Source organism: Vulpes vulpes, chromosome 13, assembly GCF_048418805.1.
Source record: "Vulpes vulpes isolate BD-2025 chromosome 13, VulVul3, whole genome shotgun sequence".
NCBI lineage: Eukaryota > Metazoa > Chordata > Mammalia > Carnivora > Canidae > Vulpes > Vulpes vulpes.
Window position 1 is genome coordinate 158,755,313 of NC_132792.1, and position 26,733 is coordinate 158,782,045.

General features: G+C 60.4%; 1 protein-coding gene across 7 annotated transcripts in view; it reads left to right on the top strand.

Annotated features, from left to right (window-relative positions):
* The window catches only part of NAV1 (neuron navigator 1), a 244,587-nt gene that overhangs the window by 129,016 nt on the left and 88,838 nt on the right, over positions 1-26,733 (top strand). For 5 of the 7 annotated variants that reach the window (XM_072733471.1, XM_072733468.1, XM_072733469.1 and 2 more), the window contains 2 exons: positions 13,799-13,901; positions 18,316-18,681. In XM_072733471.1, the coding sequence (XP_072589572.1) occupies positions 13,799-13,901; positions 18,316-18,681 (469 nt within the window). Of the gene's footprint in view, positions 1-13,798; positions 13,902-18,315; positions 18,682-24,189; positions 24,995-26,733 lie in introns of those variants that run through there. The other 2 variants (XM_072733475.1, XM_072733474.1) reach the window with 2 other exon arrangements.

Genomic DNA, 26,733 nt, shown 5'->3' on the forward strand with positions numbered 1-26,733 from the left:
TCCTGGGAATTCGGCTCCATCCAAACAGTGCCCGGTCCGTAGTTGTTGGCGGCTGCCGCCGGGGCCCAAGACACACGGACTATAAGCAGACCCTGGTGGGCTTGGGTGAGGGTCGACCCTGGGTGCTTCTTCCTGCCCCTCCCTGGGCTTCACTTCAGTATGGGTCCAAGGCTCTCCAGAGTGACCCCAACCCTTGCACCCCCACCCTCGCCCCGCGGGACCTTCTGGGGAAGCATGCCCAGTACAGAACCAGGCTCCTGCTCACTTCCTGTCTCTTTTCACATCCTTTTCCCCACCTTCACCAGTGTGGGAATGGGGTTAATTTTTTTTTCCTCTCAGAAGGGGAAACTGAGGCCCAGAAGGGCTGAGCAGCTTGCTCCCAGGAGCCAGAAGGTGCTGGGACTGGGACCCAGGACCTTGGCTTCCAGCCTGGTGCTCGAGCTCTGAAAGCACCTCCCTTCCAGAGACATGGGGTCCCCTTGGCTTGTCCAGTGAGAGGCCAGGGAGCAGGGGCAGGCCAAGGTTGGGAGGAGGTGGGCTGGGAGCCTCCAGTCCCCCACACATGTTCCCCATGAAGGAGAGGGCGGGAGGCCGGGAGGAGGGGGTGGTGCTGGAGCCCTGCTTTTGGCCACAGCTGGTTCCCAGGCTCCTGCGCTGGAATTGGACCCGGAGGAGGAGGCTCCTGAGTGATCTGATTAAGCAGCCGAGCGTAGCCATGGGTCTTGGCAAGCAGGCCGCACAACCTGCCTGCCAGATGCTCTAGGAAGGTTCTTCCGAGGCCAGAAGATCTGCAGGTTCCAGAGCTGGGACAAAGCCCAGTGGGGAGAAAGGACTCGCTCGAGGAAGTGTCGGGCAGGAGCAGCGACTGCCAGCAAGGCCGGGACTGGCCGGCGGCCCCGAGTCTTGGAGGTGGAGAAGCGCTGACCTGGCCGGCGGCCCACCACCCCCGTCTGCTGGCAGCCCCGCAGCTCATTCATTCCGCGGCGTGAAGGACAGGCCTCTTCCTGTTGGTGCAGGGAGCGCAGGTCCAGCCTGTGGGGCGGGGAGGGCCTCCTGGGGTCGAGTGATGCTGTCTTTGTTGTCATTTATCATGTATTTTGGGAAAAACACGGACTTCAGAGGCTGACGTGGATTCACATTCTTGCTGCACCACGGATGCCGGCCCAGCCATGGACCCTAGGAAGGGAACTGGCCTCCCCGAGCCAAACAGCTAGGAGACGGGGCTAATTGTACTTAACCCCCCTCGTGGCTGTTGTGTCAAAGCACAAAGTGTGTAGTCACGGCCCCTTATCCACAGGAGATGTGATCCAGCCCCCCCCCCCCCCCCCCGCTGTGATGCCTGCAGCCGCGGCATCTACCAACCCCGTGTCTACAGGGGTTTTTCCCGATACAGACGTAACCTCGGATGAAGTTCAGTCTCTAAACCGGGGGCAGTAAGAGATGAAGAGCGGTAACTTCTAGTAAAATAGAACAGTTCTAACCCTACGCTGCCGTAGAAGCTCTCAGGGTCCCCTCTCACGCCGCCCTCCCCCCCTTGTGATGATGATGCCACAAGGTAGAATGCCCACGTGACGCGAGGGAGGGGATGACGCGGGCGCAGTGGCACAGCGTGAGGCCGCTCCGGGCCTTCGCACATGCTCCACATGCTCCGGAGGCTCCTGGCTTCGGGATCGGGGGCGGCCGAAGCGGTGGGGCAGGGGGGCTGCTGGGCACAGTGTCTAGCATCGTGCTGCGTACGGAGGAAGTACTGAGGGGACACTGTTCCCTCCCTTCCCCTCCTGCCTCGGAGAACGTGCCTGCTGTTTAATAAGTCCTCAGCAGATCTTATTAAGTTCCAGGGCAGGATTGCTCCGCCTTCTTAATGGGAAGTCCTCAAATCTAACCTCATTCCTCCGTGCTCCAGGGTGTGCCCAAGCCCTGGGAGGGGGGCGGGCCGTGGCCCTGTGTGCCGCCCTGGTCCTTCCGGTGGGTAGTGGAACCATCCTGAGGGTGGGGAGCCGTGTTCGTGGCAGATGGGCTGAGCCCGAGGGTCCCCAGGGGTGGGCAGCAGAGGGTCAAGAGGATCAGTGACATAGGAGGCTTTTCCAGAAATGTGAATCCTCCAGGGAGGCAGCTAGGCGGGGCTGACGATGGCGACAGCTCTTTGATGTGGGAGCAGATGCTCTGCAGGCGGAGCTGGGGCTGAGGAAGGGGACCTCCCCCTTCTGGGGCGGCCCTGCAGGCCCTGCATCACCTACACGCTGTCCCCAACCGCGTGGGAGCCAAGGAATCTCCTTGAAGCCCGACCCCCACCTCCTCCAGCCCCAGCCCGGCTCTGAAATGGGCAAGCTGTGCCACCTTGGCCACTCCACACTCCACTGGGCCTCAGTTTCTTCTTCTGGTTCAACAGCCTCTGAGGCTCCCGCCAGCTCTGATGTCTGAGGGCATGGACACCTACCCTTGCAGCGGGGGCCGCCCACACGGCACCTACCCACGCTGGCCACACCTTGCACGGGCACACCAGTTACCCTGTGCTTCTGCTGTGTCTCCCACCACGTGCCACCCACACCCCTCTCCCATCGTGTTGTTTAAACCAGCGAGGGCAGCGTGCCCCGTGCTTGGGGTGTTGTGCGCAGACACCGGGTGAGTTTGCCGAGTGTCTGCCTTCCCACGGCCACGACCTCGTGGGGGAGAAAGACGGGAGGTCTGGCCAGGAGCTCTGGGCGGCGTGTGCCATTAGTTCACCCTACAGGTACGAGTACTGAGGCCCAGGGATTCAGTACCTTGCCCAAGGTCACAGGCTGCTGCCCGTAAAGCTGTGTCTGTGCCCAACCTAGGGGCTTGCTCTGTGGCCTGCGGTCAGGCTCACTCCTTCCCTTTGGTTTCAGATCTCTGGCCGTCTCTTCCAGGAGGCCCTCTCTGATTCCCTCCCCCCACCCCCGCTTTACCATTTTCTAATCTGTCCCCAGCAACCAGCAGGGCCCCTGGGCACCGATGACAATGCCTGACCACGGCTTGCGCACGCCGGCCCCTTAGCCGTGGGCTCCCGGTGGGCAGGCCCTGCGTGGATGGCTGAGGCGGAAGGCAGCGGCTTCTCGGGGCCCGGAGGTGCAGCCTAGCAGCGGCAGCCTGGCGATGGGACTTGTCCCCTCCCGGAAGTGCAGCCGCCTCCAGGGGACTCAGGCGGTGGGCCTCGATACAGCGGACTGGGACGGACGGGACCGCGGGGTCTGGGCCGGAGGGTCGGGAGGCGCCAAAGCCCAGGTTCTGGTGCAGGCGGAGGCACGACCCGGGCAGGTCTCCCGTCCAAAGAGCAGTATCTTCAGAGTCCCTGCCTCTTGTCGCTTGGCCGTTGGTAGGTCCTGGGGAAGGGGGTGACGTCATGGAGATGCAAAGTGACAAAAGCACGGAGCTAAAGCACACCCTCCCCTTTGCTGCTGATCCTCGCCTGCGCTCGGGCGGGTCTCTGCGTGACGCCCTCTGCTCTGCGGCAACAGGGCCCCGCAAACCTCAGGATGGACCCCACGGGTGAAGTGGAGACGCTAGACTTGAACATCCATCGAAGGCAAACCCCTCCTAGGAACAGCCGGTGACCTTAGTCCCGACCGAGCCCGCCGGGCTCTGGTGGTGCCGTCCCGTAGGTCGCTCTGAGGGGTGGGCACGGTCTCTGTCTACAGCTTACGAGCCCGCGTGTGATGATGTGGCCGTTGAGCACTTGAAGTGTGGCTGGGGCAAGTGACGGACTGAATTTTAAGTCTAATTTTATTGTAATTGATTTAAATATAGAAGATGCTCAGCGTCATTAGTCGTTAGGGAAATGCCGATTGAATCACAACGGTAGATGCGCTACACACCTGCTTGGATGGCCGTTAAAGAAACGCGACAAAACAGACACTAACACGTGCTGGAGACCAGGTGGAGGGGTCAGAGCCTCACACACTCTTGGTGGGAAGGTGCAATGGAGCAGCCACTTGGGGATCTTTGGCTTTTGGGGTTTTGGTTTTGTTTCAGGATTTAATTTTTTTTTAAATATTTTATTTATTCACGAGAGACACAGAGAGAGGCAGAGACACAGGCAGAGGGAGAAGCAGGCTCCATGCAGGGAGCCTGACACGGGACTCAATCCCGGGACCCCAGGGTCATGCCCTGTATCAAAGGCAGATGCTCTATGGCTGAGCCACCCAGGCGTCCCTCAGGATTTAATTTTTAAGTAATCTATTTTATTTTATTTTATTTTATTTTATTTTATTTTATTTTATTTTATTTTTTTATTTTATTTTATTTTTTTTTTTTTTAAGTAATCTCTACACCCAGTGTGAGGCTCAAACCCACAACCCCAACCTCAAGGCAGCCACTTTGGAAAACTGTGGCAGCTCCTCCAAACGTTAAACACCGAGTTGCCGTACGTGCCCCAATGTCGCACTCCTGGGCGTTTGACCCAGAGAAATGAAGACGTGTGTCCATATAAAGGCTCGTATGTGGATGTTCATAGTAGCTTTGTTCATAAAATAGGCAAAAAGTGGAAATGGCCCAAGTGCCCATCAGATGATGGATGGATAGATCAAGTACGTTATGTCCACGCAGTAGAAAATTATTCAGCCACGAAAAGGAATGACGTAGCGGTATTTGCTAGAGCGTGAATGGACATCGAAATGGTGGCTCAGCGGTTGAGCACCTGCCTTTGGCCCAGGGCATGATCCTGGAATCCCAGGATCGAGTCCCACATCGGGCTCCCTGCATGGAGCCTGCTTCTCCCTCTGCCTGTGTCTCGCTCTCTCTGTGCCTCTCATGAATAAATAAAATCTTTAAAAAAAAAAAAAAAAAGAAAGCGTCGCACCAGGAGGCCAGTCACAGAAGGCCAAGAGTCACGATTGTGCATCCAGGAGATGTCTAGAATGGACAAATCTGTAGAGACGGAAAGTAGAGGTTGGTGGTTGCCAGGGGCTGGGCAAGGGGACAGTGGTGAGGGACTGCTGAGGGCACGGAGCTTCTTTTGGGGGTAATCCAAATATTCTGGAGTTAGACGGTGGTGATGGGTGCGCGGCTTTGCAAATGGGCTAAGGGCCACCGCGTTGTACTCTAGAAGGGTGAGCGTCCGTCCTGGGGGCTGTATCTCCATGTGTCTGTGCGGTTAGGGAGCCCTCTGTGGCCGGCGGCCGCCGCGCTGGCCGGCGTAGCTCTAGCGTCGGGCGGTCTGTGCCCAGCTCTGGTTCGCCACTCGCTGCCGCGTCGCCCTAGGAAGCTTCACTTCATTAACCTCTCTGGGCTCCAGTTTTCTCAACAGTAAAACTGGGATAATAACTGGGCTGCTTCGCGGGGGCCTTGTGAAGATTAAATGGGCTGATACGCCTAAAGCTTCTAGAGCAGGGCCTGGCACGCGGGCGGTTGAAGAGGGCGCCGGGACTGGTGTCACCGGCCCACGGTCGGGAACCGCTGGACGTCTTTCAACGACTGTGCGCAGCCGGCCCCCGGCCGGGTCCCGTGCGTCCTGTCCCCTCCCCGCGTGGCCTGTGGACGACCTCTCTGCTGCGTGAGCTGCGGCTGTAACGTGCTCCCAGCTCCCTGCAGCAGGTGCCACACGGGGGCCCCGGGCCGCGGCGCTAATGGACGACATGGCCAGGGACCTTGAGGCGCGCTGGGCAGCGGGAACGTGGCTCCTCGCTCTGGTCCTGCAGCCTAACATAGAGGCACATGGAATGGGGGGGACGGGGAGAGGACTGGGGAGCCGAGCAGCACCCCTCGCCCTGGGCCCACGGCCCTCTGCGTCCACTGCCCCGGCAGCCCTTACCTAAAGCAGAGGGGGCATGGGCCATGGAAGTGGCTGTGGGCGTCGCTTCTCCTGGATGAGCTCTGATGCTCATCCCGGGGTCGCCTCTGAGCCAGTCCCAGCTGGCCTGGCCTGGGGAGCCTCCCTCCCTCCTGCTGCGCGCAGAGAGGCTGCTGCCCACCCGTGGAGTGAAGTGAGCCCCCCAGGGACCCCCACCCACTCCCCACAGGCCACTTGGTCTGCTGGGCAGCGGAGCAGACAGTCCAGCTGGAGTCCCTCTGAGACGTTGGCCCTGGACCTGAGCTCGCCAGGTGGAGCCCACGGGTCCCTGGAGCCCCCATCCCCAGGCCCAGGGCTGATTGGCTCACCCCAGAAGCCAGGTGCCGCTCCCTGTCCCCACGGGCAGGACACGCTCCCCCATGTGCGTGCTGCAAAGTCGTGGCCCTTCTGCAAGGGTGATCGCACAGGCCGCACTGGGCCCGGGGTCGGGGGAGGACGCGGCTGCGGGGGACAGGAGGCAGGAGGCAGGCCTGGCCGGTACAGGGGAAAGGCCCTCCTGGCGGCGGCCTGCGAGCTCCGCAGCCCTCGGCAGCCCCGGCCGCCCCAGGTCACCGAGGACCGGCGGCGCCCCCTTGTGGCCCTCCCAGCGGCAGCGACCCCGCCCGGCCGAGGCTCTGCTGTGCTCCCTGGAGGGACCTGGAGGGATGCCGAGGGCTCTGCTGTGCTCCCCTCTCCCGGGAAGCCCGGAGGTGCAGGAGCAGGCGTTCCCCAGGACGGGGGATGGCGTCCAGGGAGTGCACTCGGTCTGAGGCCCAGGACACAGCCAGGCGCCTGGCGTCGGGACCCCCGTGTGGTGACGTCGGAATTCCTCAGAACGCCACCTCCGGGCGGAGTGTCCGACTGGACTTCAGCTCAGGTCGTGAGCTGGGGTCGCAGAGCCCTTGGCGGGGCCCCGAGCTCTGCTCCCCGCCCCCACTTGCTCTCTCTTTACAAAGAAGGTTGTATTAAAAAATAATAATAATAAAATAAAAGAAGGTTGGATTTACTTAGAAAACACCTGTGCAAGTGGGGGAGGGGCAGGGGGCAAGGAAGAGCCGAGCCCACGTGGGGCTCGATCTCACGACCCTGAGATCACGACCCGAGCCGAAATCAAGAGTCTGGTGCTTGAAGCCGAAGTCGCCCTGCCTTCCCGCCCGGCCCTGGTCCCCCGCCTCGCCCTCCCCGCGGCCCAGCGCCCCGTAGAGACCCGGGAAGGTCCCCGCTCCAAGCCCTCTGATGTGAGCAGGATGAGAGCTGCCGGTGACCGCAGGCCAGGGGCCACCGCGCTTGCCCTCCCCCCCAGGCTCTGCTCCATGCCCGTTGGCCGTGCCTTGCCTCATGTCTGCGCGGCCGGTACGTTCTGGTCCTGGCTCTCTCCAGGTGTGTGGCCCGCGCAGTGCCCCGTTGAGGGGTCCCCGGCACTTGGCGGCAACGTGGTTCACATGCTCGTTGGGGCATTGAGGATCCTCCGGGACAAGGATGCAGCTCCTGGGAGCCCCTCGGGGCGCGGGAACCCACAGGAACTCAACGCGTGAGATTTGCCGCGCTGCGTGGTTCTGCGACAACCGCCTCTGGCAATATTGTGACTTACGTGGGGGGATGAGTGAAATGACGGGTCGGGAATAGAATGAAACGTCGCCCGCGTGCTCCATGGCAGGGGTGCCTGTTGCACAGAGGCCCACCCCTGCCCCCCTCTGGGGCCTCGGGGGGCCTCGGGGGGCGAGGCCGGGGCGGAGGGCCGAGACGGGGTTGCCGGGAGAAGTCTCCTGCTCCGCCTGAGCTCGGCCCGCGGGTGCTGGCTCAGCTGCCCAGTGCCCGTCCCGCCGCAGCCACGCCGCAGGCCTCAGGGTAGGGGCCCAGCCGCCGACTGCCAGCTGCGAGGACCTGCAGAACCCGCGGAGCGCCACCCCTGCACAGGGCCTGGAGACCCGGGGCGCTGAGGACGGCCCGGAGGGGTCCCGATCCCAGGGCCACCGCCTCGCCTGGCTGGACTTCGGAGGCGTGTGTGCTGGAGGACAGGAGCCACACGAACGTTGGAAACGCAGCACGTCAGCCACGGATGCCGGTTGTGTTGTCCCGAGCATCCTTTGTGGCCGGTGTCCCAGACGTCACGGGGAGGCGGCCCACCGGCCAGGGCCGGCGTGTCCGTGTCTGCGGCAGCTTTTGTTCCGATGGCGTTTGGCCCGGGTGTACTAGGAGCCCAGACTGACGGATTTCAGAGTCTGGAGAGGACTTGGGCCCCACTCTTGGGGTCTACTAGGGTCCAGAGAGAGACCGAGAGGGAGAGAGAGAAGCCTGATGGACTCCTCCTTCTGCAGGTCGCCGAGTCAGGCCGGTATCTAAGTGGACCCATTCCCAGACCATCCCAAACGGTGACTGACGTTGTTTGTTCATTGTGAAGATTTATTTATTGACCTTGAGAGCCAGCGTGCGAAGCAGGGGGAGGCGCAGGGGGAGCGGGGGAGACTCTTATTCGCGGGGCCTGGAGCCCCCACAGGGCTTGGCCTCATGCCCCTGATGTCGTGAGCTGAGCCGAAAGCAAACGTCACATGCTCAAGGATGGAGCCATGGGCTTTTCCCCTCTGTGGGCCCCCGGGCAGGCTTGTGTCTCCCCCCATAGAAGGAGGGCGGGTGTTCCTCCGAGCTCGGAAATGCCGTCACCTGAAATCGTTCTTCCCCTTGAGTCCCTCCCGTTTCTCCTGTTGCCTCTCACTGAGCCCAGCCACGAACGTGGGCCTCCGCGGGCCTCTGCGGCCTCTGGCCTGGGTTTCTGAAACACTGGGGGGGAGTAATTAAGATTGCAGCGGTGAGTTATCGCAGTTTACTTAATTGTCAGCTAATAATTAAAATCGTACAGAACTTAGGTAACCTTGACTGCTGGGCGATGGATCCCCTGGGGTCCCTCGTCCTCCCTACACCTCGTGGGGTCCTTACTCCGCGTTGGAGGCCCATCCGTGACTACAGCAGGTTGCAGGCTGATGGGCAGGGAAGGCCCCGGGGGCCCAGCCTCTCCCACGGCCGAGCCGGGTTCCGGGGGGAAGCAAGATTGAAGACGGAGCATCGCGACGGTGCAGGGCTGTCCGCAGGCCCGGAGACTCGGGGATGAGGTCTCGTTCCACACCCTGCACGCCCTCCCTCCAAGGACGAGGGCTCCCCCAGCCAGAGCGGGGGCCCAGACGAGGATGGGGGTCCACCAGGCTACACCCCGGGGGGCTGGCACCACCCACCTGTGCGCCCTTTGCTCACCCGCCGCCTCGCACCTTCCGCCGAATGAGAGCGACCCTTTATAGAGCGCCTACTACGCGCCAGGCACCGTGCAGAGCACTTTACGTGAACCAACCGTCACGCCGGGGCGGGGGCGCCGTTACCCTCCCGTTCTACAGGTGGGGAGACTGCAGCCAGCCGCGGCGCCCTGTTCTGGAGCAGACGCACCGGAAAAGGGCAGCGTGGACCTGAACCCAGGTCTTTCCGACACGAAGAGCCGTGTCCTTGCTACTACACCAGCCTGTCCACTCTTGCCCTCGTGTCTCCCTTCGGTTGGTTCATAGTCCCGCCTTCCTGGAGCGGCTCGTTTTCCCGATCTTGCACGGTGCCTCCTCCCCGCGTGCCGGCCCTTTTCCAGATTGAATGGCCCGTGTGCAGCTGCCTTCGTCTCTTCCCGTCCTCCCCCACAGTGGGGCACGGGCCCCACAAGCCCCTCAGAGCGTGTCCGTCCGTCGGCAGGACTGCAGACTGCACACGTGCGGTCCTAACGGGACGGTTCCCGCCAGCCGCAGGCCCAGCCGCCGGCGGGGGTGCGTGTGCGTCCGGAGGGATGCGGATTCCGAGGCGCCGTCCGGGAGCGCCGAGAACAGGAGCCTCGGGGTCATACGGGCGGGAAGGTGCTCGGGGTCAGGCCTGCCCTGCACACACATTCCGCGTGTGTGCCTGCGCGTGAGCGCCTGTGTGTCGGGTTTATTTGATTCCAGTCCTTCCGCCCCAAGACGCGTGACCCACAGCATGCCCTCTGCGGTCTTGTATACGGGGCGCAGGGTGCAGGAACCCCAACCCGGCTTGCAGGGCTCAGTGCCCGCCGGGAGGCTGCTGATGCTCGCGGCAGCCGGCATTCCCGTGGGGAGGCCCTGCCGTCCTCTGAGCCCCAGGATCACACGCCCGCCCTGGTTGCCCCGTTTGCAGGGCGCGACACGGAGCAGCAGCCCAGGACAACCTCATGAGCCCCCCTCAGACCTCGACCCCGGGCCACAGGAGCCCCCGGCCTTTGTCCAGCCTGCTTCTGCCTCACACTCACACTCACACCCACACACCGTTCTCGCAGCTGGACACTGTTGTGCAGGGACTAAGAGCAAGGCACGCGGACGGAGGGGCGTCCTGCTGGGGGCGGGACCCTGGCTGAGTCGGCCCGGGGAAGACCTGTTGTCACCCGCACGGAAATGCCACGAGGGCATGAGGCTGGGAGCGCCCTGAGCGTGTCCCACACGGTGGGACGCCGTGCCTGTGCTCTCTTATGTCCCCTAGGCCTACCCCGCGCCCAGACCCCACTTCGATGGAGGCACGTGGAAGTGACCCCCGGGGCACCATGACTCGTCCCGTAAGACAAGCCGCCAAGCTCTGGGGTTCTCGGCACAGAGTGGCGTGTGCCTCGTGTGCCTTCACCCCGTCCCGATCCCTGCGGGAGACTGAGGAAGGGGCAAAGCTGGGTCCGGGTTGGGGGTCGGTCGAGGTGGATGGAGGGAGCGTCAGGCGTGGGGAAGGGGGACGGGCCGGGCGGATTCTTCTGCAAGTGCGACTCTATCCGTCTCTCCGAGTTAAGCCCGCGAAGGGGTCACAGGTGCGAGTGTCGGGCTGCCCTGGGCTGGCCGCGTCTCCGCAGCCTCTTCAGCTCCGGGGCCCCCTTGGCCACCCTTGGCCACCGCCAACGGGGTGCCCGCCGCCGGGGTGCTGGGCCAGGCTTCTCCGGGGCCTCCGGGAGGCGGGTGCGTGCGCAGGGTGACCACGAGGGGGCAGTGCTGGGGCACACGGGAGCAGAGGGCAGGCCTGGCTCCTGCCCTGGGGGAGGCCCGCCTGGTGCTACCCAGTACCGCCTCCCCATGGCCCCCAGCCCCCCCCCCCCGCCCCCAGCCCCCGGACCTCAGCCTCCCTGCTCTCCTGTGACCACGTTGTGCTGGGCCGTCGCCAAGGACTCCGGCGGCTCTAAGTTTGGGCAAGTCTGTGAGGCTTTGGGGGTATCCCCGCCCCACTCTGCTGCCCTGGGAAGGAGGCAGGGGCTTAGGGCAGTCTTGGAGGGGTCCCCGGGGGGGGGGGGACGGCTCTGTGATCAGTGCAATGAGGGCAGGAAGTGTCGCTTTTTCTGTCATCCTAGAGCATTAAGAGCCAAATGTCCATAATGTACCCCATGCCCCGGGGCATTAGGAACTATAGAGCGGCCCTCCTGGGGCTGGCTGCCATGTGGATTAAATAATTTCCCCTTTTATTTTATTTTTAAAGATTTTATTTATTCATTCATGAGAGACACAGAGAGAGAGGCAGAGACACAGGCAGAGGGAGAAGCAGGCTCCATGCAGGGAGCCCGATGTGGGACTCGATCCCGGGACCCCGGGGTCACGCCCTGAGCCAGAGGCCGACGCTCCACTGTGGAGACACCCAGATGTCCCTAATTTTCCTTCAAAAAAAAAAAACTAGACATCTTCCTACAGGGACATATATCCATCCATTCTTTTTTTTTTTTTAATTTTTATTTATTTATTTTAGAGAGACTGTATGCAAGCAGGGGGAGAGGCAGAGGAGAGGGAGGGAGGGAGGGAGAACCCCAAGCGGACTCCATGCCCAGTGCGGAGCCTGACGTGGGGGCCTAACCCCAAGACCATGAAGTCAGATGCTCATGCAGCTAAGCCAACCCGGGTGCCCCATCCGATCTTTTTATTTTTATTTTTTTAAAGATTTTCTTTCTTAATTCATGAGCGACACAGAGAGAGAGAGAGAGGCAGAGACACAGGCAGAGGGAGAAGCAGGCTCCATGCAGGGACCCTGATGTGGGACTCGATCCAGGGTCTCCAGGATCACGCCCTGGGCTGCAGGCGGCGGTAAACCGCTGGGCCACCTGGGCTGCCCCCATCCGATCTTTTTACAGTGCATGTCTTGACCAGTTTTTTTTGTGGTAGCTTCCATGTATTCTCGCAGCGTTCGTTGAGCACCTGCTGTATGCCGTCCCTGCACTTCATAGGAGCGGAGCAGAGGTGCCCTGTGACGCATCACAAGAAACAGGAGTTCCTTGCTGGGCTCAAGTGTGCCACGGGCTCCGTGCCAGGTGTGCGGCCTTGGGCAACGTGGTTCATCTGTTGGACTCTTAGTTTTCCCGTCTGTAAAATGGAGCCAGGAGCACGAATCTCCCGTAAGCGCTGTCAGGATCCGACTAGCTGATACATGCACGGGGTTGGCACACGCACAAGCGTCTGAGTAACTCTTGGTCACCTTCCTCTGTGGGACTGCACACCCCCTAGGGGCACGCATGCCTTTCCCTTCTCTCTGCCAAACCCGTAGAAAGGCTCGGCCTGGCCCAGAAACCCACATCGTGGCACCGTGTTTTTAGCCCCCGACACGGGCGTTTGGGAACCAGGCTTTCAAACTCCACGTGTACGCTTTCTGCCTCCATCAGCTAAAAGCAGCGCACAAGGTGACGTCTGCCAGGATGCATAGGCATCGGCAGCCGCAGCAGCCACGCCAGGCTGGGGACAGGGCGCAGGCCCACACACGGAGGCCTGCCATTTGTCCCTTCTTGCCAACCAGCACAAGGACGGACACAAGCTGTGGACCCTGAGCGACCCTACCAGCAGCAGCACCTCCCACAGGGCCCCCCGGGGAGAGAAGGGACGAGAGGGGGAGGTGCCTGGGTCTGGGTCTGGGCGTGGAGCTGGCTCCCGGCCCCGGTGCCCCGGCTTCCTGCCCGCCCTCCCCAGCACCCCGTCGGCCCCGGGCCTGAGAGTGTCCTGGGGGAAGAAGTGCCCCTGAAGGGACTCGGAGATGTTCCCTTGGCAGCTAGAAGAACCTCACGCTGCTGTTGGGCATTGTGGGGGGGGGGGGGGGGACAGAGGGCGGCGCGGCCAGGGGAGCACCACAGAGGACTTCGGGATACAGAGGGGTGAGGACTGTTGGGGCTTCTCCATCGCTTTGCCGTCATCCCCCCTGTAGGCCCCGACTGTCTGTGTGTCGCCTCTCGGGGAGGCGTTGGGGGATTCGATTCCATTCAGTGACTGTGGATCCCCAAGTCCGAGATAAACCAGGGGGCAGGACGGTGTCCGCAGGGCCTCTTGGGTACTTGGCGCGACGTCTGTGTCTCGTAAGGTTTCGTGGACGGACCCAGAGAGGGATGGAGAGGGTCTCGGAGTCCTTCGTGCTCCCTACCCCTTACTTAGGCTTTTGGGCGTTATTGTCACCCTGGGAAGGTGACGGGCTGAGGTCCCTGGGCGGCTCTGCTGGCGTAGACTCTTGTCCGCTGTCCGTGGTGATGGTCGGCGGAGAAACCAAGGCTGGAGCGGGCCACCCTGACCGGTCAGGCTCCCGAGGGTGGCGGCCGCGCTCCGGAACTCAGGCCGCGCCCCTGGGAAGGCTCCTCCCGCCGTCCACCTGCCCGCCGCACCCCGGGAGCCGGGCTCTGCGTCCCCGGGCCCCCGTGGCGGCTGCACGCGGCCGGGCCAGTGCCCGTGGGTAGCACGTCTCCCGGGGAGTAGTTAGGCCGCGGAAAGGGGCAGACGCCGCGCATCCCCGGACCCGGGCTCGGGTGGACGCTCGGGTGACCTCGCCTGGGGCCCGTGCTGGGAGAAGCAAGGCCTCCCGAAAATGAAGCCAGAAGAGGACGTGCCGGGGTGGGGGTCCGGGAGGTGCGCCCCACACAGACCCCTCCCGGGGCGAGAGGCGCACGTGGCCGGGGCGGGCTCCGGGGACACGCTCCGCGTCTGCGCCCTGACGCCTCGGCTCTCCCCAAGCCTCGCTCACCCGGCTGCTGTCCTCTCCCTGCAGACCCGGAGTCCCAGAGAAAGCGGACCGTGCAGAATGTCCTGGATCTTCGGCAGAACCTGGAGGAGACCATGTCCAGCCTGCGGGGGTCCCAGGTGGCCCACAGGTGAGTCCGAGCTGCCCACTCGCTCGCTCCCACTCTGGAGAGCGGGGCACGGACCCCGCGGCACCCCCGCTCCGGGGAGAGGAGGGGGCGCGTCGGCTTTGCCTGGGTCCGGCCGAGCTCGGGCGGGAGATTTCTCGACGCACAGGAGTTTGAAGGGGGGGGACACCATGTGACTTGGGGTGTGACCTTCTGTGTCCACTTCCCTCCAGACCCTGGTCTCCTCATGCGCTGCAGATGCTGCCCCTCTCCTGTGCTGAAGTGTCTGTGGTTAGAGGGTTCTAGAACCGTGCCCATCCCGACACCCAGCGTCCGTTCCCTCTGCCGTCACTCGCGTGTCCTCTTGCCTCTTGAGCCAGCGGCCGAGGGAGCCTGAGTGCCCGGTCCCACGCCACCCAGATCGGTGCCGTGGCTGTGCCCCTCCGGCCCGCGGCCTGCACTGTGAGCACCCAGCACCCCGCCCCCGGCCCCGGCCCTCCCCCTGGAGCGGCTCCGTGACTCAGAACCTCCCGGCTGGCTCCTCGGATGAGCTCATGCTCCAGGCTCCAGGGGGCCAGGGGGCAGAGGGGCGGGAGCACACAGCCCGGGTTGGGAAATCACGGGGGGTGTGGAGCAGGAAGGCTGAGAGGGATGGGGCGGCCTGTCCAGTTGGCCTGCAGCTTGGTTCCTCCCCATCTCCTGGGGTTGGAGCATGAGAGCAGAGCTGGGACACAAGGACCAGGGGACGGGGGCTTTGCTGAGCCCAAGTGTGTGGCCAGGCGCTGGCCAGGCTACATTTACATACCTCCAGTGACAGGCAGCTCACTAGCTGCCAGGCGGCCTGGTGCGCTGTGGGATTGCAGGAAGTGGACCTCAAATCAGGCTTCAGCCGCTTCACCCTTGGGCTCTAGTTCTTCTGCTTCCATGACTCCGCCCAGCCCAGTCCCATCCTCCGTGTTGGACGCTCGGCCCTCTGCCCCCAGATGGCAGAAATATTTTAATTCTAAACGGTAAATCAGAGCCTCTGCTCTGTGGGGTGACCTGCGCTCAGGCCAGCGGGACCCAGCCTGCTGAAAGGGGTGTGGTCAAGGACGGCTGAGGAAGACAGTGCACGGTGGGGCTTCTGGAGGCCCCTTACATCTGTCTCTAGCCTCCATCCCTCACAGCCCCGAGCAGGACCCAAGTGGGACAGGGGCCGGGCTCAGCTGGCCTCACCCGTTGGGGGGCCCAGGGCATATGCAATCTTGATCCTCCTTCCCCCAACCAGGGAAGTCGTCGGAGCCCGGCTCTGAGCCAAAGAAGGCAGGAAGCGCTTAGTTGCCGAGGGGTCACACCCCAAGTGACTCACCCACAGGGGAAGGGTAGAGGCAGCGGCTTCGGTGTCCTGGTGCCACTGACTCGGAGCAGCCAGCCAGTTAATAAGCAGGACAGCCTGACCCCATTTGCTTTCTGTTTGGGGTGGAGAAGAGGGGAGGGAGGCCGAAAACCTTTTGCATAAAGCTGACTTGGTTTGAGGGGGTGAGGCTCAGGCCTCTGGTTTCTGTCTCCCTTTATGGAAAAGGAACCGAGAGCCTGAAGCTGGTTTTGCTGTTTACTGTGTGGACCCAGAGCCACTTCCTCTCTTAGCCTTTGGTTTATGTTATTCCTGTTCCACACTTTGATAGCCAAGACCACGATTCCCTGAGTTTTTCTGGCTCTTCAGTGCTTCCCATCCATCAGCCCTTCCCTCGGCCCTGGCTCTTTTCATATCCTCTGGGTTAGAGAAGCAACGACCGAGGCTGGGGAGGAGGTGGGGGGTCCCTTGCCAGAGTCCCCCAGGCTGATGGGGCGGGGGGCGTCCGTGTCCGGCAAGCTTAGAACCTGTGCCAGGCACCGTGCTGGGCACCAGGCCCCAGAACAAACACAGGCTTTGTTCCTAATAAGCTTCGCATCCAGTGAGTGCTCGCAGCCAGGTTATTTTCACTCTGGAACTTACAGGCTAGCTCTAGATTCAATTCCTTTTTCAGAAATCTTTATTTCTGTCCTGTTTCCTCTATTTCTGCTGGCTCGTTTCCCCAGCAAGGAGAGCGGCTGGGTCAGGGGGCTGGGGCTGGAGAGGAAATGAAAGTCTCCCTCTGCTCCAGGCCCGCCGCTCTCCCCACCCCAGAGACAGAGACACGAGGGAGGGGAGGGGGGGAGAGGGACACACACACACACACACACACACACACACACACACACGAGGCTGAAGGGCCAGATTCAGAAACGGAAGGAAGGCAAGAACCGAAGTTTGGAGCTAGGATCCTCCCCCGCTTAGAGATGTCTGGAGCCGTGCTGGGGGGATAAAAAAGAGCAGCAAACCCGGGGAAGAGGCACCTTCGCGCCGAGCAGAGAGCGAACCGGGTAGGCCCGGAATAGAACTGAGGAATCTGGATCTCAACACGGCCCACACTGCGCACTAATTTTATTGCCGCGGTGTAGCCGGCCGAGGGTCGCAGGCTGTCCCGGAGCTCTCCAGCGCCCCGTCGCCATCGTCCCCCTCCTTCCCTTTGCCCTCCTCATCTCATCGTCTCGGTCAGCTTGCCTTGACTGCACACTCACCGCGTGCCTCCCCGCGCTGGGTCTGACGACGAGACTTCCCTGCCCTTCCACTCGCACGCCCGTCGTGGGTTTGCCCACGCGGCCGAGTGCACGCCGGGCCCGTGCAGGGCGCTGACACGCGGCGGTGAGCCGGGCAGACGGCACACGGGCCCCGGTCTCCTCCAGGGAACGTCCCTTCGCGCTGAGGCCCGCGGGATTAGAAACCGAACTGGCACGGTGGACGCGGGAGCACACGCCCCGCACAGCGGTGGGCGCAGAGCGGGGACGTGGGTGTGCACCAGGTCAGGGAGGCCAGGGCTCCCCCGGCGTGTCCGCAGGACTTCCGCAGGCACCACCAGCCTGCTCACGGCCCGGGGTCTTTTGGCTCTTCCAGCTCCGTTGACCAAAAAAATCCACCTTTGGGGGCACCTGGGAGGGCTCAGTCAGTGAGGGGCTGCCTTTAGCTTGGGTCATGATCTTGGGGTCCTGGGATCGAGCCCCGTGTCAGGGGAGCCTGCTTCTCCCTCTCCCTCTGCCCCTCCCCTCTGCTTATGCTTTCTCTCTCTTTCTCTTTTTCTCTTGATTTCAAATAAATAATTAAAATCTTAAAAAAAAAAAAAAAGATCAACCCTGTTTTCTCAGGGTTTGGTAGAGACGATATAGGAGGATTTTCTTTTTTTCAAGGAATATTCCAAAAACAAGAACAGAAAAATCAGCGTCCTGCTCATACCTTAACTCCCGCAGTGACTAGGATATAGGTGTGTTCACCGAGTGAGGGTTCCTCGGCTTGTGTAACTTGTGTCCAGCCCCCGATTGCCACGGCTGCCCAGCGTCTTGGCCTACGCATCCTATTTCAGTTGCTCAACCCTGCGTGGCTTCAGTTGGGCCACGCCTCTGAGACCCTGCCTGTGGTTGACCAGGGCTGGCAACACTGCTGGGCCGCGTGGGCTGGTCAGTGTCCATCTGAACCCCAGTCGGGGCTGCCTCTCCAAGCAGATCCCAGCTATCCTTTCTCCCTGCAGCCGCCTGGGTCCCTGAAGGAGAAAGGCGTCTCCTTCCCCAGCTTCCAGACTCCCTTTGTGTCAGGCCGTCCGGCACAGCCCTGGGCCCGAGGCCTGGGACCCTGCACATCCTGTCTTTGCCCTCTTGTCCATTTCCACGCATTCTCTCCTCTTTCCCGTGGAGGCTGCTTTCTGGTCTCTGGTGAGGTTCTGCTGCTTTCTCCTGATGGCCTAGGCCCTTCACTGGGGGCCTCGTCTTAGTGGGAACCAGCCACACATCTCGGGTTCCCGAGGCTTTGCCTGTAGCTGCTGTAACCCACTCCAGACTTTGCCATCCGGCTTGGGAATCAGCTGGCTCTCAGCTCATTAACAGAAAAGAGGTAATAGGCAGACCCCGAGCAAAGGAGTGACCAGGGCCTTTCAAGCTCGGGTGACCAGTCTATCTCACTTGGCCCAAGAGATCTCACTGGACCCTTCCCATTTATCGAGCAGCTTCCGTAGACCGGGCACCGTGTTAGACATCGCCTAGGTGAGCCTTACCACTTTGTGGAGTAGCTCATAGGCTGTTATCCCCATTTGACAGATACGGGAGTGGAGGCTTAGCAGGGCTGATTACTTCGCCTCCAGCTCACTTACGGGTGGATGGATGGTAGAAAAGGATTGAAACCCAGTGTAAGGCCTGTGCCCTTAGGCAGGATATGGCACGTGGAGTCCTTTTCCTCTGACAAGCTCAGGTGACATGTAGCAGGGCGCCCCGCACCCAGAGGCCTCCTGGAGGCGGTGGAGCCACCTGGGCAGGTGCAGAGGAGGCGGGAGGGCCCGGGAAGCGGGGAGACAGGGCCCCAGGGAAAACCAGTGCCCTTCTGCCCTCTGCCCAGCTCCCTGGAGATGACCTGCTACGACAGCGACGACGCCAACCCTCGCAGCGTGTCCAGCCTCTCCAGCCGCTCGTCCCCTCTGTCCTGGCGCTATGGCCAGTCCAGCCCGCGGCTGCAGGCCGGGGACGCGCCGTCGGTGGGCGGGGGCTGCCGCTCCGAGGGGCCGCCCGCCTGGTACATGCACGGGGAGCGGGCCCACTACTCGCACACCATGCCCATGCGCAGCCCCAGCAAGCTCAGCCACATCTCCCGCCTGGAGCTGGTGGAGTCCCTGGACTCGGACGAGGTGGACCTCAAGTCCGGCTACATGAGCGACAGCGACCTCATGGGCAAGACCATGACGGAGGACGACGACATCACTACCGGGTAAGGCCCTTGCACGGCGGGGCGAGGGGGCGGGGGATGGGGACGGGGGACGGGGACGGGGTCCCTCCCGGCTGCAGCTGCGCTGGGACCCGACGCCGCCGGGCTGCGGGGCCTTGCGGGGTGGGCGGGGCCGCCGCGGGAGGAGCTGATTGGTCGGCGGGGGGGCCTCCCCGGGGAGCTGATTGGTCGGCGCGGGGCCCTACCTCCCCGGGGAGCTGATTGGTCGGTGCAGGGCCCCTCCCTCCGAGGTGCTAATTGGTCAGCGCGGGGCCCTCCCTCTCATTGGCCCGTGTGGCTGTCACTCCACGGCTCGCCCCGCCCCCGCCCCAAAGGCCGGGTCCCGCCCCGCCCCCCAGGTGCGCCGCGGACCGCCTCCTCTGCCCCATTTGCAAAAAAGAGGATGCTGGTGCAGCGTTGGTCTACCTGAGGCCCACACGTACAGAGAATGAAACCCCTGGAACAGAAAACTGGTCCCGGGGGCTCTGCTTCCTTCCCGGTCCCGGTCCTTGCCCCGGCCCCGGCGCCCTGTGCCTGCCCCGGGCAGCCTGTCCCCGTCCCCGTCCCCGTCCCCGTCCCTGCCCCCGCTGCCCCGGCTTCTTCCTCTGCAGACCTGGTACCTGCAGCGCGACTTCCTAGCCCCTGGCCTGGCCTGTGAGCAGGGTCCGCTCCTTCCCGGGCCTTCCCGCCTCGGGGACCCTCCTCTCCTCTCCTCTCCTCCGCCCGGTTGGCAGGGCTGAGTGTGCAGCCGCGGGGACACCAGTGACCAGCTGCAAAGTGAGGGAGGACATAGGAAGGAAGAGGCTTGCGGGGCGTGCAGGGCGTGCGGGGTCCTGGCCCAGCTCTTCCAAGCTGGGGGACTGGAGAGCCTAGTGGTTCTGGAAGCTTCTCCAGGGTATCTTTCACCTCCCTGCTGCTTCTCCTCGCTTCCTTCTTGGGTTGCTGGGACTTTCCAAGGGACCACACAAGTAGCGGCAACACCCTTCCCCCTAGCCCTCTGGGGGACCACCTCTTCCCAATAGAAACCCCCGCAAGCTTCAAGAGAGTGAAAAGTAGCCCCTCCTAGGAAAGGTCTGAGAGCTGAGCCCTGCGCCATCCACTGTTCCCCACCCCTGGGGACAAACGAGCAGGGCCTGGGCAGAGCCTGTCTGGCCCATGCCGCTGCTGCTCCAGAGCAAAACAACTGAGTCATGCATGGGGTTGTTTACCGCCTCTTAAATCCCAGAGGCCGCCTGAGCTCACGCTCAGACCCGGCAGCTTGCAGCTGGGACAGGGGAAGAGGCACCCGGCTCCCCCTGTGCTCACAGGCTCCGCTGGCCGGGAAGGGGAGCCACCGTATCGGATGGGCTGCTCTGGGAAGCTGCCCCTACGAGGGAGGCCCGATCCCTGCCCTCTGAGGGCTCCCAGCTGGGTAGGGCCAAGGGAGGCGCACCCCTGTGAGGCACAGAGCTCCGAAAGGTCCCCGTGGGTTGGGATGGCCGGAGCCCCAGCCCCCAGGGAGCTCCAGATGGAGGGAGGTGAGAGCCACCGCCCGCGGTGCCCGCAGTGGCCTTGGCAGGAAATTTCCCGAACCCTGGGAGGCACAGGACTCCTGCCTCTGGAGAGATCGCAGCCTGAGGCAGGTGGCAGGACTTGGTGGCTGTGTGAGCGCGGGCAAGGTAGTTAACCTCCCCGGGGTTCGGTTGGCCCATGTGCTCGATGCCGGCAATAGAACCTATCTCAGGCTAATTCTAAGGATTAAATACATCAGCATCTATGAAGTGCTTGGAATAATTCCTGGTTCCTGGTAGATGCTCAGTAAGTGTCAGCTATTTATTTTTATTTTTATTTTTTTGCTCTTGTGACTATTATCATTATTGTCAAAATGCCATTCTGAAGGAGCAGGACGACTCCCGCCCTCTGTGGCCCCCAGGCCCGCCCCCGGGGAGGGTGCAGTCTCACCCCAGCGCCACTCAGAATCCGTAGCTGGGACCGATGGCGTGGCCGCTGGCCCGTCCTGTGAACGTAGATTTTGCGGGCACGGGAGTATGGAATGGTGGGCAGAAGGAGCCGGGAAAGATGCCCTTAATCCACCCTCTAGCACTTTCTTTATCCCCTTCCCTCTGGACAGTGTGTGTGATCCTGAATCAGTTAAAAAAAAAAAAAGAAGCAAGACTTCAACTTCACTGAGGCCAGCATGAGTGAGAACGTGCCCTTCCCGCACATCCCCCGACTGGCCGTGAGCCCAGGGAAGCCGGGAGCTCACGCGGGCAGGTGCTGGCACGGCGGATCGCGGGGTGGACCTTCGCGCCGACTGCGGCGTGGCTTCCAAGATAACCGCACGTGTGTTGTTTTTATGGTCGCTCTGCCATTGGCAGGAACTCTTAACACGTGGTAGTTTCCAGGTTTCCCCTTGGTGGGCTTCCCTGCCAGGACTGGGAACACACCCGCCCTTCAGTGTGCTAGAGGCAGCCAGAGCTGAGGGGAACCCACTAATAATCCCAGTAATTTTAATGTAAACAATCACTCCCCAATGCTATGTTTTCATGGTTAAGTGTTGTGCTTTCCCATTAGAGACCGGGCACCTTAGATTCCAGCCAATCTCGAAGAGAACACGCAGACCTGAGCGGCCCCTGCTCAGCCCCCATCCCCACTGTGGTTTTCATCCAGGTTTTATAATTTAGAAAACGTCCAGTTTTCGAAGAAAATTGTTTTCCCTACTCATGAAAGGGGCAGGGCCATTCCCTGTAGGGGTGGCCTGCAGGGCTTCCCTTGTCACCGCACAGTGATGCCACCTTGACCCCTGTCAGCCACTGCCCTTTGCCACTCACTTTCCTGCCTCCCAGGAGCTCCCAGCACCAGACCAGCAGAGGAACTGAAGCCTCTGCTTTCCCTTGTGGGTGACACGAGCAGCCACAAGCCATCTGAGTGAGCCAGGAGAGGTGACAGGGACTCTGAGCGCTCTCAAGTATCTGCTGGGGGAGCAGCGCCTTGGGGGGCCCTCCCCCAGCTGGTGCTCAGTCCCACATCAGCGGAGCGCTCTCTGCTCCATCCGAGCACCAGATCTTTCCTGGGTTGCCAGTCTCTGGGGGCATAGGGAAGGCAAATTCTGCAAGCGGAAGCTCAGCGAACTAGAATGAGGAAGGTGAATTTGCTGCCAAGAGAATCCTATTTTTAAAAATCACAGTTCTTTTTTAAAAAATGGGGTAAAGTACGTGTTGTTGGTTTTTTTATATATATATGGCTAATATGCCAGCCATTTTCCCGAGTTCAGCACGGAGGCAGGAAGCGCGTTCACATTGTTGTGTGACCGTGAGCGCCATCCATCTCCATGACTTTTTCCATCCTCCCAAACCGAAACTCTGTCCCCGTTAAACCCTAGGTCATCGCGTCCCCCTCGCCCCAGCCCCTGGCAGCCACCATTCTGCTGTCGGTCCCTGTGCCCCTGGCTGCTCTGCGTACCTCGTCTGGGGAGAATCGTACAGGATTTGCCCTTCTGTGACTGGTGTGTTTTACCCAGCATCATGTCCCCAGCGTTCATTTGTGTGTAGCATATACCAGAACTTTCGTTTCTAAGGCTGGTAATATTTTAACGTATGGCTATGGCGCATTTTGTTCGTCCGTTCAGCTGTCGGTGGATCGTTTGTACGTTTTGGCTGTTGTAGATAATCCTGCCTTGAACATTGGGATGCAGATAACTGTTCAAGCTCTTGTCTTCAATTCTTTGGGGTGTACGCTGAGAAGCAGAATTATCCGATCACATGTAGTTGTATATGATCACCTGTAGTTAAACTCTGTTTTTATTTATTTATATATATATATTTTTTATTTATGATAGTCACAGAGAGAGAGAGAGGCAGAGACATAGGCAGAGGGAGAAGCAGGCTCCATGCACCGGGAGCCCGACGTGGGATTCGATCCCGGGTCTCCAGGATCGCGCCCTGGGCCAAAGGCAGGCGTCAAACCGCTGCGCCACCCAGGGATCCCTAAACTCTGTTTTTAATCTTTTTGAGGAACCGCTCTACTGTCTTCCACAGCGCCCGTACCATCTTACCTTGCCACCGGCAGTGTGGGAGGGGTACAGGTTCCCCACCTCCTTGCAGCACTTCCACTTTCCTGTTTGCTTCGGTTTTTAGTAACAGCCACCCGACTGTGCAAAGAGCTGTCTCCTTGGGGTTTTGATTTGTGTTTCCCTGATGCGTACCAATGTTGACCGTCGTTTCACATGTTTATTGGCCGTTTGTAGGTCTTCTTTGGAAAAATGTCTGTTCGAGTCCTTTGCCTATTTTCTAATTGGGTTGCGTTGTTGTTGTTGAGTTGTAAGAGTTCTTTATATATTGTGCTTATTAATCCCTTATCAGACACGTGAATTGCAGATATTTTCTCCCATGGTGTGGGTTGCCTCTTCACTCTATCATTAGTGTCCTTTGAGCCCAGAAGTTTTTCATTTTGATGAACTCCAGTATATCTAATGTTTCTTTTGCTGCCTACGCTTTGGGTGTTGTATCCAAGAAGTCACTGCCAGATCCAATGTCATGAACCTTATCCCTCTGTGTTTTCTTAGGAGAGTTTTATAACTAGTGGTTCCTGTTAAAAATATAGATTCCAAATCTCATTCCAGACCTACCGAGGCAGATTCTCTGCTACTCAGGAAGCCATATTTTCCTACAACTTCTCAGTGATGTTGGACTAATCTATCTTCCCATTAACGACAAGACTCTTCTTTAAAGCTCTCCTGAAATGCATGAAAGCTGCTTTTTCAGTGTTCCCTTGCATAGACAGAGTGAGCATATTCTATTTCAAATAGAAGAAAATTATGAGAAAGTTTCTAAACGTTCACCTGAAATCTGCTTCGCTTCTGCCTATTGATTCAAATGCTGCCATCCAAGAAAAATAGAATATGTCTTCATTCAGGTATTTCAACATGTTCTTTTTTTATTTTTTTTAAGATTTTATTTATTTACTCATGAGAGACCCAGAGCGAGAGGCAGAGACAGGCAGAGGGAGAAGCAGGCTCCCTGCAGAAGCCCAATGGTGGGACTCGATCCCAGGACCCCAGGAGCCGAAGGCAGATGCTCAACCCCTGAGCCCCCTGGGCGTCCCTCAACATGTTCTTAATGATTGCTCAGATAGTCTCTTCCCTAGACCAAAAAAAGAAAAGAAAAAAAAAAAAGGCCCCCAGCTTATTTCATTATTTTCTTAAATGACCCAGTTTTCCAGATCCCAATTATCCTGGTCAGCCTCCCCTGGAAGCTCTCAAGTTGTGAATGATCCTCTTAAAATTTGGCGCCCAGACTCCTCACCGCCTGACACGTGTCCTGCCAGGGTAATAACCAAAGCGTGACAGTGTAGACAGCATCAGGTTGGCTGCTGACTGTCCTAGATGACAGTTCGAGACATTTTTACCTCTTGAAAAGAGTACAGGAATTTGTTCTTCTAAAAATAGGAAGGTCTGGAATTTAATCTCAGTAAGAAGATAAGTTCCACGGCCATCTGTGCTTCCCGCCTCTGGCACCCAGAGTTGGGGCAGCGGTGTAGACGGTGGGGAATACAGCGCTGGGCAGAGGGACCAAGTGTGCCCAAGGGGGAGGAGGTCAGGAGCCCTCCACTCCCCACCCGCCTCCTGGAACTTGGATGTCCTCTTCGACGCCTCCATCTCTGCCCCCGCAGACAGCAGCTGGGGGGGGGGGGCTGTGTCCAAGCTGCGCCGCGTAAGGAGCAGGGACCCCGGGCCTAGCCGGCAGCACTACTGCCGTGTCGCACACCTCCAGTGGGCGCCATGCACGCGGCGGACAACTGTGTCCCCAGCAGCCCTGCTGTCCCGTGACCCACGCCAAAGGCCACAGAGCCCGAGACCGGGCCGGCAGGAGCCCCGCGGGTGTGTGTTAGGGGACAGCGGGGCTTCCTGGCGACTGTCTGCCGTGCCCTGTGTCTCTCCCCAGGTGGTTTCCTGCTCCATGTGTGTGGCTGGATGTTCCAGTCTTCTTGTTCCCTCCTGGCCTGCCCCCCCTTCCCCAGCCTGTCCTCTTGAACCGTGCTTGGGGGCTCGGGAACAGATGGGATTCGTTTCCTTCTTGGCTCTGAAGTCTCCTGACGTTTGAAAAATGTCAACTAAAATAAACTGTAGGCCCCTGCCTTCTCCCAGGCTGGCTCCTTGCTCCCAGAGGCAGTGAGCCCAAGCCTTAAAGAGACACCTCCCAGCCTCTGTCTTCAGCCACCCTCCTGAGAAGGAGCCTCGTCCGCTGCTCTTCAGCTTGGCGGATGCCTGACCCGGGAACCCCAAGGTGTCCAACTGCACCACCTTCGGTGACAAGAATTCTCTTGGAATGGGCACCAGGTTTGTAGGGTTTATGTACAAAGAGAGGAGAACCTTTATTAAATTTGAATGTGCGGCGGGGAGAGCCTTACTCTACTCCCTTTATCTTCTTTGTTTCCTGGCAGTTCTTTAGATACCCCACCTCGTGGGCAGCTGGCCCAGGCCTGGCTTTTGCCCAGGGAACACAAGGATTAAGGCGGAGGATGGTAGGGGGTCACTCAGGGGAGGCCCCAACATCGAGGCTCAAGAAGGAAACCCAGTTTCTGTCCTTGAAAAGCTTCAAATCTAAGAGGGAGGTCGGATGCCTACCGGGTCTATGGCAAAAGAGGGGACGTGTCCTTGAGGTGGAGCACGGTTGCTGCCATTTGGGGGGATGACATCTGACAATTACGGGTTGACCCCAGATTCACAGAGGCAGCCTTGGGTGATAGGCTCGGAGGTGCGGGGGGAGGAGCGCCTGGAGATCGGGGCTTCCATCCGAGCACCCTCCACTTGCTGTGTGGCCCGACAGGCCCGCTCGCCTCTCTGAGCCTTAGCCAGCTCATTCACAGAAAGGCGGTCATCTTTGCCTTCGGAGGATCCGGGGACAAAGAACATGCAGGAGGGCTTTGAAACCTGTGAAGGGCAGTTGGCTTGGAATGTGTTGCTCTGATGTCAGCGTCCTGCTCTGCTTGTTTCGCTGGTGGCCTCTGTCTTCCGTGGGAGCTGGTAGAGTAGCCAAATAAGACTTCTTCCGCCGGGCGGAGGAGTTCACTGGATTTGGGTTTTGACTTCTTTTTGCCCGGGACGATGGATCCCGTTGTGCTCTTCAGCACCACCTTGCCGTTCTCCTGGCCCTATGGTGCGCAGTCACCTCGGCGGACCTTCGAGAACAGGCTCATCTACGTAGGCGTAGCTGAGCCGCGGCGTAGTGGAGCGGCTTAGAGTGGAGGCTGCGCTCCTGGGTCTAGTCCTGGCCCTTCCTGTGAGCTCTGTGGGCTCGGGTGAGTGCTTATCCTCCCTTGGCCTCGGTGTCCCTGGCGGTCACGGTGGCTGCCCCGTGAGATTGGTGCAGGGATTGAGTTTGTGAATACGTTTCTGCGCAGGTGCCCGGCGAATGCTGGCTCTTATTTGTTAGCCATTCGGTGGCAGACGTCCCCCAGTGGCTGGGCCGAAGCCATCACGTGCACCTGCGAGGTGACAACAGCGTTCGGAAAAGCGTTTGCTGACCTCCGTGCTTCAAGAGGATGTTTCCGATCCTCACTCGAGGCTGACCAGCGAGGCGGCCTGCCGAGCACAGGGGGTGCGGCCGGACCCAGCCACACCTGTTCGCGCAACGTTCTCACGTGGCCAATGGTCTGTGTGTGCGGGTCTGGGCCTCAGGTAGTTGTGCAGGGAAGCTGGGCTAACGCATGCGAGGTCGCACGAGCAGACCTGGCACCTCTCCCATCGTGACCGGCTGCCTGGCTGTCTACCACACTCAAACATACGTTTATTGTCTTTGAAGTGTCCTGTGTCTTGTGCTGGGGTCACCAGACGGAGACTTTGAGACAAGTGTTTTATTCGAGTGCAAGCGGTTTATTTGGGAGATGATTCTAGAAAACACTGATGGGCAATGGGGTCGTGAGTCAGCGAAGAGAGGGGAAGCCAGTGCAGGGTACTGCCGTGGGCAACGGGCACTGAGGGGCTTCTGGGAGATGACGTGGAACACTCCTCAGAGTGCCCCGTGCCGTGGGCAAGGACACATGGGTATTTTTACCTTTCAGCGGCAGTTACGATGG